General features: G+C 39.3%; 1 protein-coding gene across 1 annotated transcript in view; it reads left to right on the plus strand.

Annotated features, from left to right (window-relative positions):
- The first annotated feature begins 15,036 nt into the window (after positions 1 to 15,036).
- LOC139727217 (rap guanine nucleotide exchange factor 1-like) overlaps positions 15,037 to 21,171 on the plus strand; it is a 98,364-nt gene continuing 92,229 nt past the window's right edge. The window contains exon 1 of the mRNA XM_071638174.1: positions 15,037 to 15,352. Within this exon, the coding sequence (XP_071494275.1) occupies positions 15,280 to 15,352 (73 nt within the window). The 5' untranslated portion in view covers positions 15,037 to 15,279. The remainder of the gene's footprint in view (positions 15,353 to 21,171) is intronic.

Raw genomic sequence — 21,171 nt, forward strand, 5'->3', positions numbered from 1 at the left:
AGGTGGTTTTGTCCTGCAAAGGATTTTTCCTGCGGCAAAGGCCTTTGCCCGAATGGCGACTTCATCGCCACGGAATCCAGTTGGCAAAGGGTCTGAAAACCACACTATACCAAATTGCATTTGTTTACAAGCAGAGCGCCACTACGACAAAATATTGAAAGGTTTGAATTAAAAGCGCGGCCGAGCCCGGCAGTGGAAACAGACAAAATTGCGGGGCTCGGCCCCGCAATTGAGGTTGGGCTCAGCCGCGGCTCGGCCCAGCCCTACGCACTGTAAACGGGGTCCCAGAGAATCCCATTGATGAATGGTGTACAGCTTTATCACTGTTCTCTGTGTACACGTAGTTTGTGCATACAGTTGACCATTACCGACAAGTGTATGCTTTGATGCTCATACTGTAAAATTAGGAGTGTTCGCCTTCATTTTAATTTCGCGAATTCGGCGTCAGCCAAGATTCGTGAAATCAAAATGCACACTAAAGTTCTTGTCTACACTACATGCATTGAATGTTTGAGGCAAATCGTGAAAATTTCATGCCGCGAAAATATCGGGTTTTACAGTATTCGCTGACTGGGGCTATTCTTTGTTTTCGAATGTACCCCGATGGACAACAGATGAAGATTAATTCAATTTGACTACCCATGTTCCCACCCTACCAGGTCATCAAGAGATAGCATGAAAAATGTGTCATAAGCAGTATGTCAATAGATTGTTTTCTGAAGAGAGCATTGCGTTTGACCTATTAAAATCTCAGGTCAATTTAAATCAAATTGACCTATTAAAATCTCAGGTCAATTTAAATCAAAGATTGTTTATGTTTTGACTTGTCTTTGGAGGTGGTTAGATGGGACATGTATATGGCAACACTGCAATTACTGTTTCTTTATTTTCATTTGAATATGCCTCTACTTCCCATTGTCACTTGAAAAAATGAAAGAGAGATTTAAATTTTCAGGTGTGATTTTCTTCAATTTGTCTCCCTATACAAATTACCCCTCTGAATAATATCTTTCTTTCATTTGATTTAAATTTTGCTTTCCTGTTTCAGTATAAGCCACTTTATAGGAGATTGTCTTATTCAAGTACATTATGCGAAATATCACCCCTTGCGCATTGACATCTAGCAGCATAGCAAACAGTAATACTAAGAATGTGATCATTGCTTCTTACATGCATGGCCAGCACTCCGCTTCGCACTTTGCGGTCACTTCAACTGCTACTATTTCTCTTTCTTTCTTTTTTTTTTCTCTCTCTCGCACTTCTCTATCTTTCTTTCTCTGTCTTGTCTTGTCAGCCAAACTTGGCACATTTAATGTATCCGAGCTCGAAGGCCATGTTACTTGTCAGAAAAGTGCAGCTAATATGATGTGTACTTAGCGCTGGAGAGATAAAAAGGAGCTAAAGGATGGTGGGGAGGAGGGCCGTCAGACAAGCAAAGTGAGTGGGTAAAACATGGCTGATAACATACGTTGGTGAGAGAGAAAATGTGGGAGTGAATCTTACATGAGGGGTAGAAAAAACACAGTATCAATGGAATAAAGTACAACCTGTACAAAGTGTGTGTATGTGTGTGTGTGTGTGCGTGTGTGTGTGTGTGCGTGCGTGCGTGTGTGTATGTGTGTGTGTGAGTGTGTGTGTATGTGAGTGTGTGTGTGCATGTATGTGTGTGTGTGTGAGTGGGAGAGAAATACTAAAACTAGTGATGTGAAGCAATGTCAAATATATGAAAGCAAAAATATCTTTAAGTCATGCATGTGGCACTTAAGATCATATGAGATGTGGCACATTCAATTATCTAGTTGATGAAAATGCAATATTGTGTTTATTTCAACATGATATCATGCATTTTTTTCTGTATTTAAGGAAAGTTCCCAGAAAATATGAAATAACGAGAAAAAACAAAACAAGGCAAAACAGGGAACCAGTGGAATGGAGAATTGTTTGTGTGATCATATGGGTAATTAGGATGCTATCTGATCTGTCAGTAGAAGCATAAAATTGTATGGGAAACTGAGCTTTCAATAAACGTTTTTGCCATGCCTTGTTTACTACTTATTTGTATGTTTATGGAAGCAATGTTTACACTCTTTTTCTTGGGGGGGGGGGGGGAGATTTAGGGGTTTGGGGGTTGTGTGTTTCTGTGTTGATGGGTGCATCCAGTTTAAACATACCACTCAATAGGCTACATAATAATAAAATTTCATGAGCACCGTGTACATTGAAAATGGCCAAACCATCTGGAAGAATCACAAATATGCAGAACAAACCTGTTTTCATATTTCCAGCTTTACAAGATGTTTATTTCTCTCTGAGAGCATTCAGCTTTACCTGCTACAGTGAATGATGGTACTACCTACAACTGTATATCTTCAAATAGCTTTATTTCTATATCTTTCTTTCTGTCTATACCTACAGATTGTATCTATTGCGTATATTGCACATTATGTATCTGAATATTTTTCACTTCATTATGAGTTCATTGTTTTTCGTTTTGTCAAACTACAAGTGCCTTGATTATATTGACTAAAAAATCTTTGGATGACTATTCAGAATAGGTTGTACTGGACTAACAATATATAAACACAAACATACAAACAAACAAACAAACAAACAAATAAAACAAACATATTCTTAGCTACAAGATTTGGGCTACAGAACAATAGTGACAGTGCTCTCTCCCAGGCATTCCTATCTTTCTGATGTACGTATATTTTTGTCGAGTGTTACAGTTGTAAGTCTTGGATGACACACATTCCAGTTGACTACTGAAGTAGAAAGTCTATATCCCAAAGCCTTACCACAGTGCTGGAGGAGTTGGTGCTTACCCCAGCTGAAGTGGTATTGACTCATGCCATTACCCAACTCTAATTAGCGCTAATTATGTCCACCAGCTGCCCTCAGGTCCCATCAATGGTCAGTCATAAGTGAGGACCACAATGAAAGGAGAGCCATTAGTGTCATCACTTGGTGGTATTTACTCAACATGAATATTCATGCTGTCCTTGGTCTCTGAAAAAAAGAGAGAGAAAAAAAGGACACCTAAGTTTGCAAATAGATCGTTATTTGCGTCCTGATATTGTGGCCTCTGTTTAGAGTGACAGTGGGGTGTGAGCTGCTTCAACAAAGTCAGGCCTGCTTAAAGGTCTTGTTTACCTTTGGGAGCAGTGATTTTAAAAAAAAGGTAAAGATATGACATTTATGCATTGATATGTGTAGGTCTGTTGTACTACAAAACATCCTATCATATAAAGTTTTCGTGATAAAGCCTAAAATATAAGGAGATATCTGTATTTTTCTCAATAAACCGTAACTGTAGACGGTTTGATCTGGAAACATTTTTATCATAACTATTGTTCACATTGGTAATTTAACAATACTTAACGTCTATTTTACTGATTCAAATTTTTACAGTGGTTGTTTCTATCCAACTCACATTTTAGAACTATTCTAAAGTACTAATGCTGGGTTTTTGTTCCATCTGCAAATGGTAAATTATGCCTTTAAACTGGGATGCTTTCATTCACAAGACATCTCAAATGTTAAAATATCCTTTAGTTCTCCCTTTATGGATAAAATGACATGTCTTTAGGAATAAAGCAGTACACAAATAATATCTCTTGAGTTAAGATGCAAATGCTCAATATTTAACTTTTTGAATAAACACTGTTTTATCAAACTATCCAAGATTGTATAAGAATATTTGGTATTTTGTTCCTCGTGTTACAAGGGAATTCCCCCATCCCCCGAAAAAAATCAAAAAAAATTTCTTTAAAAAAATTCTTTAAAAAAAAAGAAGAGTCCATTTTAATGCACATATTCAGCTTCATCTTTGTCATATATTTGGCCTATATATTGAATTTGAATATTAGCTGAGCGATTTATTGAAGTGTGATCGAGGCAAAATTTCTTTCATTGCAGCACGTGCACCTTCATCGAAATTACGAAGAAAATGATGTGAACTTCCCCTTGTGTGTGTGTGTGTGTGTGTGTGTGTGTGTGTGTGCCACAAAGGTTCGCTTGAAGTTATGGGGAAGCTGACCCTTTGACCTTGAAGTGTATACATGTCAGCGATGTTTCACATGTGGGCTAAAAATATTCCCACCGTGTGCAATATACAATAAACCCTGGCATGATGTGCCAGGATGTATGTATGTTGCCCCATCCCAAACATTCTTCTTCACTGTGTATGTTCCATAGCCGTCAATGTCAGGGTGAATTTATGGTGACATCATGGCTTTGGAATGTCAGTGGAATGAATGAAGAGACTGTGGTTTCAGTCCTAGTTTTACCAGGCTCTTTGATCTGCCCTACTTCACAAGCCCTCCCCCCCCCCCCCATACAACTTCTGCAGACTGGATTCCAAAATAGTCTCCAATTTTTTTTTTTTTTTTTCATTTCAGTTAGTAAAATTTCGATGTAAAATATCAATGTGTTCAAATTAACGCAAAGGAAATATATTGAACAGAACAGTTAGATCTGTCATGAATTTGTAAAGTCAATAGGCCTACAACATAAAGCATATTTAATGCTCAACATAGGCCTAGTATTTCATCTGCTTGATTTCATGTCAAAAAGGAAATTTAGTGAAGATTGTGCTCAAGCAAATTATAGGAGACTTGTCAGGCAGTCACATCTGTTTATCTTCTTTGCATAGGTATGATAATAGGCCTATATGGCCTATAGTGTGACTGAATGTACACACATGTTCCAGTGGCAGTCCCTGGCTGATACATCACGCTTTATGAAACCTTGAAATACTGAAATTATTCACTTTGCTTCCCACTGTAGTAAAATTTTTATATCCATGTCTGGTGTTACTCTCTTGATGAGATTTAACTTGAACCTGAAGTGATGTATCACTTTAACCCGTTGAGAACGGGCTGACTTTACTACAACACACATTTCTCGTAGACACTTGCCAAGTATACTTGGGACCCGTCCTCAATGGGTTAACTTTATCAGGTCTTCTATCTCAGAGTACTGTACATTTTGCATTCTATACAAATGTATCATCAGTAGTATAAATGACAGACTTAATGATATGCTGTATTTTTTTCCCCTTTTTTTTGTCATTGCCTCGACACTTCTGAGTGAGAGCTTTTGTCCTGGCATTGTGGCTGGATGGTTAGACATGGGCAGGTGCCACCATCAACCTGCTTTCCGGAGTAATATTTGGAGCATTATGGATTATTGAGCATGCCAAGTAAACCATGAACCCACACGGTCCAGCAGTCTTGTATGATAATCACTAGGGCTTTGCTCGGGTTAAAGAAGACTCTATTTCAAATATCAGCCCATCGGTGTGTCTGGCACGGCTCTGGACTGGAAAGTCAGTGGCTGCCCTGCCATTTTATCATGTTCAGATCTCCATACCAATACCCTATCCATGTTTATTATTCTTTCGATGCAATGATCGAATGAATTAGCAGATGCGCTCTTGCGGTCTGTGGTAAAAGGAAAAACACAAGCATGTTGTTACAACTGTGACAGAGTTTGCTGATTGAAGAAACAACATTAAAGTTAATTGCTGATAGAGGAATTCATATTTCATCAGAAAGTGGCTATCAACATATTGCTGTGCAGAAGCCTGGTGGATCTAGTATGAAAATCAGCGGGGAATTCAGAACCTATGGGGAATGCATTAGATTATGTGCTCACTTGCTACAGGCAACACTAACACATTGTTGAGCTAGTCAGAGGAGGAGGGGAAAAGGGCACTTGCCCATTTTCTCATTACCCTTTTCAGGGAAGGCAAGGTTGGAAATTGTATTTTGTAATGCCTGGCATCAGATGCCATAGTTTGTAGAGCTCTACGCAGCAACATGAGCTTATGAGAAGTTGACTTTCAGTGTTTGAATCACATTAAATAAAGGCATTACTTACCATTTGCAGATTAAACAAAAATCCAGCTTTAGTGCTTCTAAATAGTTCTAAAATGTGAGTTTGGGATAGAAACAACCAATGTAGAATGTACAAAATGCGAATAGTAGTTGTATTATGATTGTTTCTAGAATAAACCGTCTACCGTTATGTCTTATGAAGAAAAATATTTATATCTCCTTATATTTTAGGCTTTGTTGCAAAATTTGTTTATGTTACGATGTTTTGTGATAAAACTGACCTACACAAATGCCTCAAATGTAATAACTCGAAAATTATTCAAATCACTGCTCCCAATGGTCAACAATACCTTTAACCCATTGAGGACGGTTAGATTTTGCTAAAACACGCATTTCCCATCGACGCTTGCCTGAGTATACTCAGGACTCGTCCTCAACGGGTTCAGGATTGTGAAAGGAAATAGCCACATATTTTGCTTGAAGAGATGATATACAGGTAGACAGGTAGTCCTTTGTGTAAGGTTTGGTAAAGAGGCAGCATTAAAGTACATGAATAATATCAATTATAGCAAATATAAATCAAACTCTGTTTTGCTTCTGTACGAGAAAGAAATTCACCTGCGATCAGCTGGCAGTGCATTTTTCTTATTGTCTTTTTTTTCCCTGTATGATGCATGCATGGCGATACTGGTACACTTTGTAGGAATGAAGTGTTCTGCCCTGATATCAATCGTGGGCAGTGTGAGGTTAGCCCACAGTGTCCATGACTGAAGAAGAGGCTCGCTCACTTGCTTTGAAAGGTCACGGGGTCAAACAGTAGAAGGAGGCAAGGGGAGGACAAACTGGGATAATTAGAAGAGAGGTTCGCATCCTTCACTCTACAGGCAGAGCATCAACTCTACATGTACAGTACTGTATGCATCTTGAATTCATGCTGGTGCAAATTCTCTGGGAGTTTGTTTTTCATTTTGGGTAATAAGATGAAATCCCTGATGCCTTTTCTCAAATCCACAGAACGTAGTAGGATAAATGATCTTGTCTTGTTACTGAATGCATTCTGATTGTATGCATCCAAACTGCATCCATGCACTCTATCAAAATGCAAATGTACAATGAATATCCACAGTAAAGTTAGTAACAGCTCATCAGGTTCTTAACCCATTGAGGCTGGCTGATTTTGCTACAACACGCATTTCCCATAGACACCTGCCCGAGTATACTGTAAAACATGATATATTCGTGGCATGAATTTTTCGCAAATTGGAGCCGACAGCCTTTTTCGTGGCATGAAATTTTCGCGAAGTGCCACTGGCGTTCAATGCATATAATGTAAACATGGACTTTCGCGTGCATTTTAATTTCGCGAATCTTGGCGCTCGCGAAATTCGCGAAATTAAAGTGCACGCGAAAATTCCTTGTTTTACAGTACTCGAAACTAGTCTTCATTGGGTAAATGTTAGCCCATCCCAGCCATGGCTGTGAGAGTGCATAGTAGGCCTATATGAATGAAATGTTTTGACTAAGAATTCATTGTGTTTTTGTTTCTCGGCATGTTGTCAAGAAATTACCTGTAGACCACAATGCACTTTGATCTTGATGCTGTCACCATTCTATGCAAGCATGTGGGACTTGTAAATTTCTTTCTCTTGCTTTTATCCTATGTCTAATCTCGACGAAGTTTTTGCTGTTGGGATTTGCTTGATTGCACACAATGCATCAAAGCTAATCTGAACATGCAGTGGACTTATACAGTGTAATGATATGGTATGATGACGTTTGCTGAATGCATCATCAATGTTTAATTGTGTTGAAGTAACTCTTTTATGTTTCTCAATGTCCCATTTTCTCTCTCTACCTCAGATTCCCCACGCCAAATGCTTGAGGGTTTGAAAGGTAAATATTATGTGTTGCAAACCACTGTAGTGCTGCTCAGTTTTGCTCATTAGATTTGCACACAGCTTGTCCTGCCCTCTGCGTTGAAAGTCCTGTTTCATAATTTGTGTGTGTTTTGTTTGCTTTTATTAGATCTCTCTTGAAAATCATGCTTTATTTTGTGTGCATTTTGCATGTTTTTTTTATAACATATCCATTCCAATAGCTCTTCACAAATTTCTACAATGCAGCTTCGTAATATTGATGTTTCAGGGATTGTAAAAAGTATTCCTTCTAGATAGATCTCTCATTGAAATGATAGAGAATCTTGCATTCAAAACTTGTTGTCAAACTGCTTTTAGAATTGCATGTATTCCTTGAATGTTTGTGAACATCAGTTATAGCACTAGATTTTGTCATTCGTGTACCATATGATAGCGGCCACAAAGTGTAGGAATACAGGGCGACCATTTTTAGTTCGGGCATCTTGTATTCTCTATCCTAAAATGAATCCAAAAATTTGCATGACTCCTTTTAAGTGCTGCACACTGTATGCACTGTGGAGGCATTGATTAAATCTTGCTGCATGTTTTCTACCGAACAGCAGTGAAAAGCTCTCCATGTTCCACCGCTTATCCTCAAACAAAGGGGCGACGACATGAAAGTTTCTTTTCTTTTCAGTGGTCGACAAAAATATACTCCCTGACTCGCCTACCTGCCGCTGGCTTCAGGGCCAGGCATTCCTGTCTCAGTGACATCACTGTAGAGATATGTGGTATTGGAGCGATTAACACTTTGTTCTTCTATCTACTGTCATTGTTCCACTCAATCCCTGTATACCCCGATGGGAATCCAAATGCCAGTTACATTTAAAGCTCTCCTTCCTTGCGTATTGTTGTGCAGAATAGTATAAAAAACAACAACAAAAGGCAAATCCCTTGAGCACTTCCCCCTCAATCCCTGCCCCCCCCCCCCCCACACACACACACACCTTTTCTCATGGATGGGTAGTTAGTATTTAAGGGGGATATAACAATGGTACTTGTTCGTTGATCGTAGGATGTGCAACTTGTGTTACAAAGGCAATCCTATTACATTCTTGAAATCCAGGCAGTTGTAGCCAGCGTACAATGAGCCTCCTTCGCACCGTCCCTCTCCCCATGGTGGTAGACAGTGCTGAGTGGTTGCGGTGAATTTTTGCAAAAGTGTGTGGGCCGTGTGTGCAAGGTTCTTGGAAATGACGGACAATACTAAATCCTTGAAAGTGTGAATTTAGTGAATTTCTAACCTTTCCATTGAGATACGAGTAAACTGAGGTGTTTAAAAACAACAACATTTCTCAAAGGACCAGGTAAGTGTTGTATTCCTTGAAACAACCAGAATGAAAGTTCTATCTTTACTTCACACTATCAGGCAAAGAAGGTTGCTGCATGTGAAATCTTTTTATCAGGAGTAGGATATTACTTGATGTAATAGATTGTCACACTCAGTCATTGTATCTGAGGAATTTACTGTAAACTTCCGAGTGTCCATTTTGCTATAAATTTCATTGTGGCCATTTTACGGGTGAACTCCTGAGTGGCTGTTCAGCCGTTGCATAAGCACAAGAGTGTAGTTTATGGACCTGACTCACAACATGGCAAATAGATGAGAAATCCCAAGGTGTTGACGAGACTTACAAATCCAATAGAAAATATACTCACAGGGAGTGTGAAATTGAGACCCAACATATAAAGCAAGGTATATAAAGTGAGGTATATAAAGTGAGGTATATAAAGCGATGGGCTCGTACATCAAGAGATCATTGATAGTGTAGTGCAGCTAAAGTCAAAGTTTGAGGGTTTTGAACAGCTAGAAGTCATCTCATAGCCAGCCACCAGCCATTATTTTGCAACCCAAAAATCATCATTTTATTGGTAGCACTACTAGTCAAGAGAGCTGTCATTTTGTTGGATTAGAGTTTTTGTCTAACTGACACCAAGGATGGGCCAAGTCCAATCAACTCTCCTGGAACTTTGTAAGTGAGCTGTATAATCAATTACAACTTTTCGTTTGCATATCTCTCCCTACAGTGTTTCTACAATTGTAGCTCCATAATGAAGAAAGATAATGAACATTTTGCATAATATTTCAGCTAATAACTTTCTCGCATTTCACGTACAACCTCTATACGTAAAAGCGTAAATCACACTTGTAGCCTATGGTTTGCTTTTTTCGTAGGAGAGCATTTTCCTGGTAATAAGCGTAATATACAATAGGCCTACTATATAATTTCCCAGTAGGTGTGTACACTAGGGCCTACCTGTCCTCAGTTCTTGTTCCACAGGAGCATTCCCATATCAAAAAAAGAGCAAGTTTTTCTCAACCTTGCAGGCTTATTCTTAAGACCATCATGTTGAAAAATGAAATGTGAGATATCGATGAAGATTTCTATCTTCACAAATTTGACTCAGACTCCCATCTGCCCTTATTTGTTGAGCTAGAGGATTAAGTGTTTCTATTTGAATGTTTGTTTTGATGTATGATAATGTAGTTGAAAACATGATGTGTGCTGTGCTTGTGTGAAAATATGAATTCAGTCACTGTTAAAGGGATGGAACAGTATTGGTGGAGTTGAGAATTGGGCTTTTAACTTTTTGCGAGATACCAAGAAAACACTCATGAAATAGTACAGAGCATACCATGTTAAGAGGAATTCAAAGTTTATTTGATGAAAATCGGGTTTGGAATGACTGAAACATCCAAAAATAAAGTAAAACAAAGCGATCGTAATAAAGTGTGGGTACCACACTTCATTAAAATCGCTCTTTTTTGGGTATCTCAGCCATTTCAAAACCAATTTTCATCAAATAAACATTGAATTCCTCATAGAATTACATGCTCTTTCATATTATTTCATAAGAGGTTTGTCATTATCTCACCAAAAGATGTTAAAAACCTGAAATTGGGTCTCAACCAGAACTGTACGATCCCTTTAAATCATGTCATTTGACTTATTGGTGCTTAAAGACCAATGTACAACCCAAGATGCCTTATGTTACACAATGTCATGAAATCAAACTAACAGAGCAGTAAAATGTTTGTGTGTACATGTTCAGTAGACGTCTTGAGTTAGTCCTTGATAATGACCTGTGACTTTGTTGTCACTCCTATTGCCTAATTCATTTGTTCATGAGACATTTAAAAATTCATTATTTTCATAAAAAGCTTGTTTTTCTGTGTGAATCTGGTCAAGATGCTTCATCCGTACACATTTCACATCTGGCAAGTTACAGTTAATTGCTGCAATGAGTGTTGAAGGAAAAATCTGCTTTTGCTCTCATTTACCATCCCGGGATAGTTCCAAGGAGCTGCTGAAAGGGATTAATACTTCAAGGTTCAAGTACAAGGCAATGTATACTGCATAAGCTGTTATTTTCGTGAGGGTTTAATTTTCCAGAATTTGTGAATTACTGTTGGACCGCGAATTTAACAACGCGTGAAAGTGCCACCATAGGATGGGCTAATGATGCATTTATGATAGCCTCGGTGTTAAATCGCGAAAACGACATCTCGTGAAAATGTCTAGGTGACCTCCTCATTTGCGAAAATATCTGTATGCTGAAATAACAGCTTACAGTATTTCAGGGTGCCAAAACTATCAGTCTAGATGACTGAAAAATACACAACTTAGTATCAACCTTTTATTGTTAGAAATGAGACAGTTGTTGATGAATATTATACAATTGTATGTTGGAGGTAATGCTTAGATTTCTTTTTTTTTCTGATAATCTGCCCTTTAGCTTTGTTATCGTTTAAAGCAGTTTTTTCTCAAAGGTCTCCGTCTTTCCATTATTGCCCCAAGACTCTTGTGCTTAGGCATACAAAACTAGCTTTTGATTTCAGATTCAGCTTCATCGTTTGTGTTAGTGTCACATTTGTGTTTTTCAAACTTGTCTTCAATTTTGGGAAGTGGGTATGAAAATAATGAGTTTTTCTTTTGATGGGCGCACAGAGAGTGGGCGTGTTTGTTTGATATTGCAGTTATTGCCAAGAAACAGATGCTATGTGTATCGCAAAATAACGATAAAAAATCTGGTACTGCAGTATAATAGTGCCCCCGTGTTTCATTGACCTAATTTGACTGTCACCCTGCCTTCATGTTGCATGCATGACTTCAGACTAGATTGTTTTTCCAAACACCCGCGATCCAAATATTGCTGTTTGATTTCTACCATCAAATGCAGCAATTGTTTGGCCACAGAATGTGTGCCTTGTTTGTCCTTGACTTTGACTTTCGTCATTCTGTTGCTGTGACAATTCCATATTTGTTTGGCCATTTCTTATTAAATGTATTTATAAGTATTTTGTTTTGTGGTCTGGTTGTTTATTTGTTGACTGACAAGAAAGCTGTTGAATCTGCAGTCAGAAAGGATTGTATTAATCATTCATATTTGAAATAGTGAGGTTTTATTGTTCTTAAAGTCTGATAGCTTGAGCATGCAAGTAGGAGATATCTTGGTGATATGAGTTGAAATTGAATTGAAAATCAAGATTTCTCCCTTTATGAAGGAGTGAGTGTGTATGGTATAGGGCCTAGGTGATTTAAAGATAATATAAAGTTGTGGTACCTCAAAAGTTTCACTGAGTTTCCTTGTCTTAGTTTGTGTTTCAGGTTAAAGTACCTTTCATATAACTAACACTGTGAGACTTACTCGCCCCAAAGTGCTCTCATGTCTTAATAATCATGCAATAATGGTTTCGTACAATACGTGTATATTGATTCTCGCGGTACCGTGTCGAGTCAAACTAACGGCTCGTTCGAATTTTTCAGAGCCCGCTCTGCTCTGGTACGAAACCATTATTGCATGATTACAAAGACATGAGAGCACTTTGGGGCGAGTAAATCTCACAGTGTTAGTTATATGAAAGGTACTTTAACCTGAAACACAAACTAAGACAAGGAAACGCAGGGAAACTTTTGAGGTACCAAAACTTTATAGGCCTATTATCTTTAATCCAGTCAGGCCAATAAAGACATTGAATGTATTTGATGATATATATGGAATATTATGTGAATCAAGGAAACTTTAAATAACTACAGAAATTTGTTTCTCTATCTCCAGCTGTGTTGTAGAAAAATAATTTGTTCAACAAAATTGAAATTAAGTGCAAAGAAATCTTGAATAGCACGGAAAATAAAAGGTGAATTATAGGACTGCATAGATGTGGTTGAATTGAATATTGACGGAACTTGACATGGCATTCCAAAACATATTTCTCCCACATGGCCAAATAGTCATTCGAGCAAGAGCCCCATGTTACAGGTACAAACCTGCTCAATTAACCCGTTAAGGACGGTTTGATTTTGCTACAACACGCCTTTCCCATAGACACCTGCCGGAGTATACTCGGGATTCGTCCTCAACGGGTTAACTTGCCCAAAGGTGGGTGTCAGTTACCCCGGCAAGAAGGCATAACTGGAAGTGCTCTTCTTGACCAACTGAATGTTGTAAGTGCTCTTCTTGACCAACTGAATGTTTTGTTTGTGATATTGCTTCTTAAAATACTGGCATTGCCTTGAATATTTGATAACTCTAGCCACCGATTCACTTCGGCCTGCCAGTGGTCTTCAGCAGTCGAAGAATTCTGATATTTTTGCCTTGCTGGTGCCACAAAAACAAAGTTTACATTTTTGAAGTGTCACAGAAGGTAGATTGATGCAGACCAACAAGAGATGGTTATAATGGATGGGGTAGAGGGGTTATATTATGGCTTCTTTTGTGAGACCAAGGGGTACCAGAAAGGTCCCTGCTTCGTGTGACCTCTGACCTGTGTCACTTCAGAGGTTGGTTGGTAGAGCATGAATGAGATACATGTGGCAGATATTCTCTGTGCTATAGTGGTAAGTACTCTTTGATTGTGTGTAGACCCTAAATATTGAACATTGGAGTCTTGACATTTGTCTTCTAGTTACATCAGAAACTGAATAATGGCGTTGTTGTCTTGGAAACATTCTATATTCATTCTAGTAGTTTTACGAAGATACGAACACAGCACGGTGAAAAAAGATGAGAAGTAATTGGTTGGCTTTGAAGCATCTACTACATCTACAGGCAATCATGAGGAGAGCAGTTCACATTTGTGGGGGGGGGGGATGTATTCAGATAATAAAAGAATGGAAAAATCACTCTGCCCCTCCCTATGAACCTACCCCTCCCCCTTCCACTTATAGTAAGAGAAAAAGAGGAGTGCTAGAAAGTAGAATCAGAGTCCATGGTAGAATGAACCAGGCAGGTGAGACTCCTCACCTCCCTGAATGAACTAACAGCAGTGACATTGGAGGGAGTAGTAGAAAAGCAGGAGTAGAATGATGGTTGCATTTTGGTAGATGACAATTCATATTATACTATTTTTTCCTTTTGTGCTCCCATGGGGCTCTGCCGGATTGTTATGGCCAAGGTGAGTTTCCGCCTGGGCTGCCCCAAGCTGTCAAATCATGGGGGAGGGGTCTAGCACCTCTGCTCAGCTGGTTTGTGGTACGCTCGCTTGTGAGTCTGTCTGCCAATTCTCTCTTGGCCAGTGAAGCTGTGTTTGCTGGTGGCTGGTGATGGCGGTGTTTGCATTGGTATGTGGATTGTCTGTGGGGGCGTGATCAACAGGAGTAGGGAGCTTTAATACCAAACACAAGGCATACAGTCTGTGGAGTAGAGAGACATGTAACTTGTTGCAGCACGGGCGATCAGCGGAGTGAGAGAAGGAATGCAGTCACATTGTTACTTGCGCTCCTGTCGGTGGAACTGGTGACACGCTGGTGGCACCGCAAACTCCAGAGACTCTTTGAAAGTTGTGTGAGGAGAAACACATGAAGAATGTTGTCTAGCCTTTCAATGCCAGCTAGGTTGGATTCTTTTGTAGTCTTCTCTTCTTTTGTAGAGCTGTCTGACCAATGGTGATACACAGCTGAGAGTTTGACCATTTGGTGGAAATTTGACAGAGATGGTCTTTTTAGTTGGATGTGATTGCAGCAAAGTGATTCTTAGCCTACACTTAAACTAGCAGTATCCCATCTACGACATTCTGACAAACACGGTATAGAAGCTGTACATTTACTGTGTACATGGCCAATATTGCCTGAGGGCCAGTACACACAGCTGATAATTGCCTGTATTTATCTGTTAATTCAATGTGTGACCTGTGCACATGATGGACATAGATCGCTTTCAGGAAGTTCTGAACATCGCCGTCTGCCTGTCAATGTGATAACAACCTGTGTCCCTGCCTTGCTGCTGCTGCTGCTGATGTATCCTGCAAGTATGGATAATGCACCATAGGGCCTGTGATATATGTGTGTGTGTGTGTGAAATATATTTGGTGCTGTACCATCCTGCCAAGGGAACATGATACAGAGCTAATGACATTTTGCGATGACCTCATGCGAATTCCTACTTTTTTCAGCATAAATTTACATATTTCTGGATTTCTACTGACTGTGTGTGCAAAAGGCTGGGTGTACAATTTTCATGCCGACATTTAGCCATTGATGGTGAGCTTACCGAGTTGGATTTTTAAAATTTGAATTTTCTTCATGGCACGATTGTCTTTGAGAGCAGACATGATGAAGTTTGCTGACGCGCCTCCAAGCTCTCCTCCGCCAACAGGTGAGATATTCCATTTTTTTTTTTATTCTTAAAAAAAGATTCTTTTTTCCCCCATGCTACCCCCTGTGAAGAAATGGTGTAAATAGCAAATCACTATCCTGTGAATATTTGGTATTGATTTTCATATTCTGAGAAGCCTGTTTGTGTTCATATGTATTGTGCCCCAACCCAATCAGACAAAAACTAATTTAATCAGGCTGATTTAATCTAAAAGAGACAGTGCATTTGAGGTGGCCTTGATAATTGTTTGGTTTTGATCTGAAACCTCCCCCAATCGTCTCAGCCTTTATATTAAGTACTATTATGTCTGCAATTGATTTTATAGCATCTGATTCTCTGTTTATCATGGTCATGGCAGCAAAAAACAAACAAACAAACAAACAAACAAACAAACAAATCATCTAATTTCAGCTGGAAATCAGCTTGACTTCTCAGTGGGCCCACATTGTGGCTGGTTGAGTATTTGAGTTGCTGACTCCAAGGAATAATTTTCCTGGTATCGCATCGCAATTTTTTATGCATTTTTTATACCATTGCTAGTTTGCTACACAAACTAATTTTTGTGTAGTAGTTTTCCTCCGTAGAAGTGTACAGGATACCATTTGAAATATTATTCATTAGCTGAAATTGCTGAATTTGAGTTGGAAAATTATTCCCTGGACTCCTTTTCATTGAAGACAGTGATTTCCTCAAATTGGCCCGAATTCACAAAGGTGGTACAAATGAAACCATGGTTTAAACCATGGACAAAAACCATGGAGCACCAAGTGTCGCATGGAATATTTCGTTACGAAATCAGTCATTTCGTCGATGAAATGATTGTTTTGTAACGAAATGACAACATTTTGTAACTAAATGAACATTTCGTCAACGAAACGGTCATTTTGTCGACGAAATGACCAATTTCGTAACGAAATATTCCGTGCGACACTTGGCGCTCCATGGTTTTTGTCCATGGTTTAAACCATGGTTTCATTTGTACCACCTTTGTGAATTCGGGCCCTGGTGTTTATTATTTGCTGTCAGGGAAGCAAGAGCTACACTGTATCTTTGTGATGATTTTTTCCCCCCTCCGTAGAGTTGCTGTAAGAACTGAAAATCTTCTCCTATTGGACTTGATTCCATTGTTGCAGTATTTGTGGGACTTTCCGGAAGCCTATGTATGATGTTTAGCATCGATACCACGAAACGAATATTGACAGAAACCGTTGTAGGAAGTCGACATACACTGTAAGCAGGCTGCACGTACAATGAGTCCGCTCTACTTTTATGCCCTATAACCCACTGTACATAAACGAGACTTTCTTAGCTCTTAATGACACAGTGAAAGTAATTATAGGGACAATGAGACGACCCTTAATTGAGATAGAAATATGTGTAGGAGTTTGGGAGTTTGATTTTTATCCGTTGCATTTGATCACGACATTAAAACTGGTTGTGTTGTGTATCAGTCTCTTATTTTATTTTATTAGATTGGTAGCTGTAAAGGAGGAAGGAGGAAAAGACTACATTGTATTGTACCAAACTGTGATTGAAGGCCAGTCATTGTCAAGCAGGCTTTAGTCAGGAGAAGTGAAGAGTGTGATCAGTGAAGTATTTAAAGGGGAAATCCAGTACAAATATAAATTAGTCTGATAAAAAAGAGTAAAATCATACGAGCTCAACGGTAGAAATTTGACTGAAATCAGATGAAAAATAAAGAAGTTATGACACTTTGAAATTTTGCTAATTTCTGCAAAACAGTTCTTGTACAGTGGATATGAATAAGAAAATGAGTGAGATGACCGTGTCAAAACCTCTCAATTTTCCATTGGTCGTGTCGGAAAAAAATGACGAAAGTTCAATGTTTCTGTCATTGAAGTCTGAAACATGATGTTATTCCTGGTTGAATAATTTCAGAATAGTGATCAGTTAGATATAGGGCCTACCAGAATTTGAGCCTCGGGCAAAAATTGCATTTGAATGAAAAACTGGAAATTTTAAAATCTTATGTATGACCTATATGGCACGTTGTGAGGGGATGACATGCTCACTTTGTCATTTGCATATTCATATTCACTATTCAGGAACTGTTTCCTCAAAAATTAGCGAAACTTCAAAATGTCATAATTCCTTATTTTCCACTCGATTTCAATCAAAATTTTACTGTTGAACTCATGATATTTTACTCATTCTTATCAGACTATCTTATGTTTGGACTGGATTTTTCCCCCTTTAAATACACTGTCCCTGTAGTATCCTGGGACCAGGTTATGGTGTAATATGGTGTATGTATTCAATGAGGATAGGGTGATCATCAAGAGCTTGAAGAACATTCTGTAATCTAATAAATGGCCCTTTGTTATGTTTAGTGTGGATCTCACATCATTGTTTGTATTTTTCCCCCTCTTGCCAGAGTATCATGAATTATCTTTATGGTTTCATCAAAGGAGAAATACTGTAAGAGATGTTCGTGAAATGACCCTGTAAGGAAGAAGAAATGAAGCAAAAAATGGCAGAAATCCGGAAGGAGATCCGGAAGTCAGTGGGGAAAAAATAACACCAGAGCAAAAGTGCTCCTTTAAGCATCCTTCATATAAAAGGTTTCCAAAACATCAATAGAAATGACAAGCAAGAAAATTAATAACTGCTGTGCATTAGTTCATTAGCTTTTTCTCTGCTAATGCTAAAGTGATAGTTTTCACTTTCCTAGTCATTGTTGTTGGTTTTTTTTAGGCACCCAAAAACAAAGCCCAAAGTGGGAACTATATGTGAGTCAGTACTGTGTTGAATGCCTCGCATTTGTCACAAAAGAGCAATGTATGTAGCCAATCTGAAACAGTAAATGTACTGTACAAACACTCTCATTGCAACTGATTGACAAATTGCCCCGCATCGACTCTCATGTTTTTCCCTTCATCTACTCTGCCTCTGATTCTGTCTGTCTGTCTGTCCGTTGGCTGTCTGTCTGTCTGTCTGTCTGATGTCAAAACCTGTTGCGTTTGATTTGCTGGTTGGTGATGGATGTCATGTGTTAAGTGTATGTAGGGTGATGATAGTGAGTGATCTTGATTTGATTTCTGTGAATGACACTTGATACACCTTATCGCCGCCTGCTGAACTACAGTATCTCCCCTCCCTGCATTCTCCCTGGTAGGTATGCGATTGCGTGTCGGCACCAAGTGTATGGTATGCCAAGGGTGTCAATGACACTGACACTGAACTGAACACGAAACGAGTTGAAATGTTTAATGTAGTCAGTAGAGTATGATGCAGGAGTTAGTCGGAAGGGGGGGGGATGAGGTAGGAGGGGGCATCACAGGCAGGGATGGATTGATTTAACTGCCATTCCAAACGTTGTTCATACACTGTATTGGCCTTTGTACTGAATGGAATAAATAAAAATGGAAAGTCAGATGATTAAAAAAAAGGAAACGGGAATATGTTGGAGAGAAAAGAGGATTCACCTTCCCCTCCCCTTCCACCCAGCTTTATGTAAACCTTAGAACTTCATGGTTTCCTTGGTAGCAAATGCAGTCTTCATAGTACTGATAATCCAGTTTTCTGTCATCTAAAGCTGCCTGGTTTATGCCCATAGACTTTTGAATATATTATCATAACCATATACCTAGTCTTGTGAGGAGTATGGACAGAGCATTTCACTGTGTGTGGAAATGGTGATACCATCAAGTGAGATCCATTATGACGGCTTGCACACAGACACCAGGCTATGTGGACAAAGATACAGGAAGCTATTTTCATCTAATCCTTCTCTTTGATTGAGAACCATTCTCTGATCCTGCGGTTAAGTTATTTGTCATTGTAGTTTACATGTACTCTGTTATAATTGGAGGTGATTTCCTTGTTTTGTTACACAAGTTGGTAAGAGAAAGAAACTGAGGGGGGGGGGGGGGTGGAGAACATGTCATTCTCTGTAGGGATGCTATGATGCTGCCAGTTACCCCATTTATACTCTAAAGCGAAAGGGGGGGGGGGGGGGGTTCTGAATCCTCCTGTAGCAGTGTAGAGCAGCCTTTCAGCTCAGTTTAAACAGAGAGAATTCAGAAAAGGAGATCTGATCAGATCAGGTTCTGAAACTACCCATAGGGGATGGCTTCAAAGCATGAAATAGCAAGGAGGTACTATAGGCAAGCTCGTCTAGTAGGTCTACCTCCTTGCTTATAGGCCTAGCAGCCTTGAAGTACACCTCCCTGCTTGAAGAGCCTCGGCTGCAGTACAATGCTACAGGGTTCGAACCTCGGCTTTTTCAATCACCTGGAAGTTTTGCACTGATGGTCATTGCCAGCTACCGTAAATAACTCAGCTGGTGTAACCAACCATTGTTGATAAACGCTTCACAACTTGCACACTTTTGCGCTCAATCACGTTTGCAGTTACGTGAGAAAATTCAAAAGCCCGCACTGTGTATCCAGGGGGAACCACAGAAATGGAGCCAGTTGGGTCTGATTACGCGAACCAGCCCGAGCAGTATTAAACAGACCAGAGACCATTTTTTTTTTTTTTTTTTTGAGCAGGCTTTGATCAAACCTCTTTGAAGAGGCTCTGAAACCCACCCACAGTATAAACGGGGTAAGCGTCTTGAAACCTGGCAATGGAATGTGTTCATTTCCAAGGTGTCAAACTGCTTGAGAGGTGTGGTTCAGAGGCTACGTCTCTGCGAACGTGCACATTTTTGATATGCACAAGGACTCAGGGTGGTATGCCATGACAAGTAGGTTCATTGAAAGGAAAAATATACAAATAATGACAGCTTGTTTTGATCAAGTTTGTGTTGATTCACATGGCGATATACATGTGTCAGTGACTTCTAGGTGGGACGGCTGTATTGTTGTAGTCATATACATAGTTTCTGAAGGACACTAAAGGGCGCAATGAGTAAGCTGTACTCGAGCCAAATCAAAAACATAATTTTCAAGGTGGAATGTTATTTGTGTCTTTGGTAGCCTCTTGTTTTACTTGCAGCACCTATGATTCTGCCAAAAGACGGCTATGTTTTCAGTGTCATCTGTTTGACTTTGGCATTGTGTAATAAGCTGAGTGGGTGGATAGGTATGGATTGCACACTAATCCTTCATGTGCCATGTTCACCTACGCTCACAAACGTCACACTAACACTAGTTTCAATTGTTATTATTGTCATACCCTTCAACGCTTGGCAAATTTCAACCGAGATGTCTTTGGTTTGCCCTGCGGATTTGGAAGTATGGAAGATTTTACAGGTGAAATCATGGACAAAATGCCAGTGACTTTTCAAAAGTTTTACCCTAGAACCATTCCTTGTCATCCGTTCTCTGAATGTCTCAGGAACTCTTGGGTGATGCTGTTGTGTGAAAGGCATAATGAGGAAACTCCTAGATGAAAAGCGAAAGTCAGCATGCCAACAACATCTTGTTGACCGAATCGGCATGCTTCGTAATGTGTACTTCCACTGCGGAAGAGTGGATGCAAGAAATTCAACCCGCGCTTATTCGCTAGTTTGAGAAGGAATTTTCATTGAATATTCCACATTTGAATCCCATTGAATTTCTCAGGTGATTCTGCAAGTGACTAGGATGAAAGGGGTATATATGCAAGTGGTGTCAGATTAACCCCAGTGACAATCGGGGAGTGCCATACACTGGCACTGGGTGATAAACTTTTTTTTTAAAATTTATTCGTACTAGTCTTGCACACACCTGAAATATGCACTCCCAAAAGTTCAGCCTGCAACCTTGTGAAAGCCACGGCTATGAAACGATCCATTGACATTTGTGCAGTATAGTTGTAGTAATTAAGACTCTTATAATGAAAGAAAGATATTATTCAGAGGGGTGAAGGCT

The sequence above is a fragment of the Diadema antillarum genome, unplaced genomic scaffold (genome assembly GCF_040938485.1).
Source record: "Diadema antillarum isolate AM-2024a unplaced genomic scaffold, OU_Dant_1.0 seq00000122_RagTag, whole genome shotgun sequence".
Lineage (NCBI taxonomy): Eukaryota > Metazoa > Echinodermata > Echinoidea > Diadematoida > Diadematidae > Diadema > Diadema antillarum.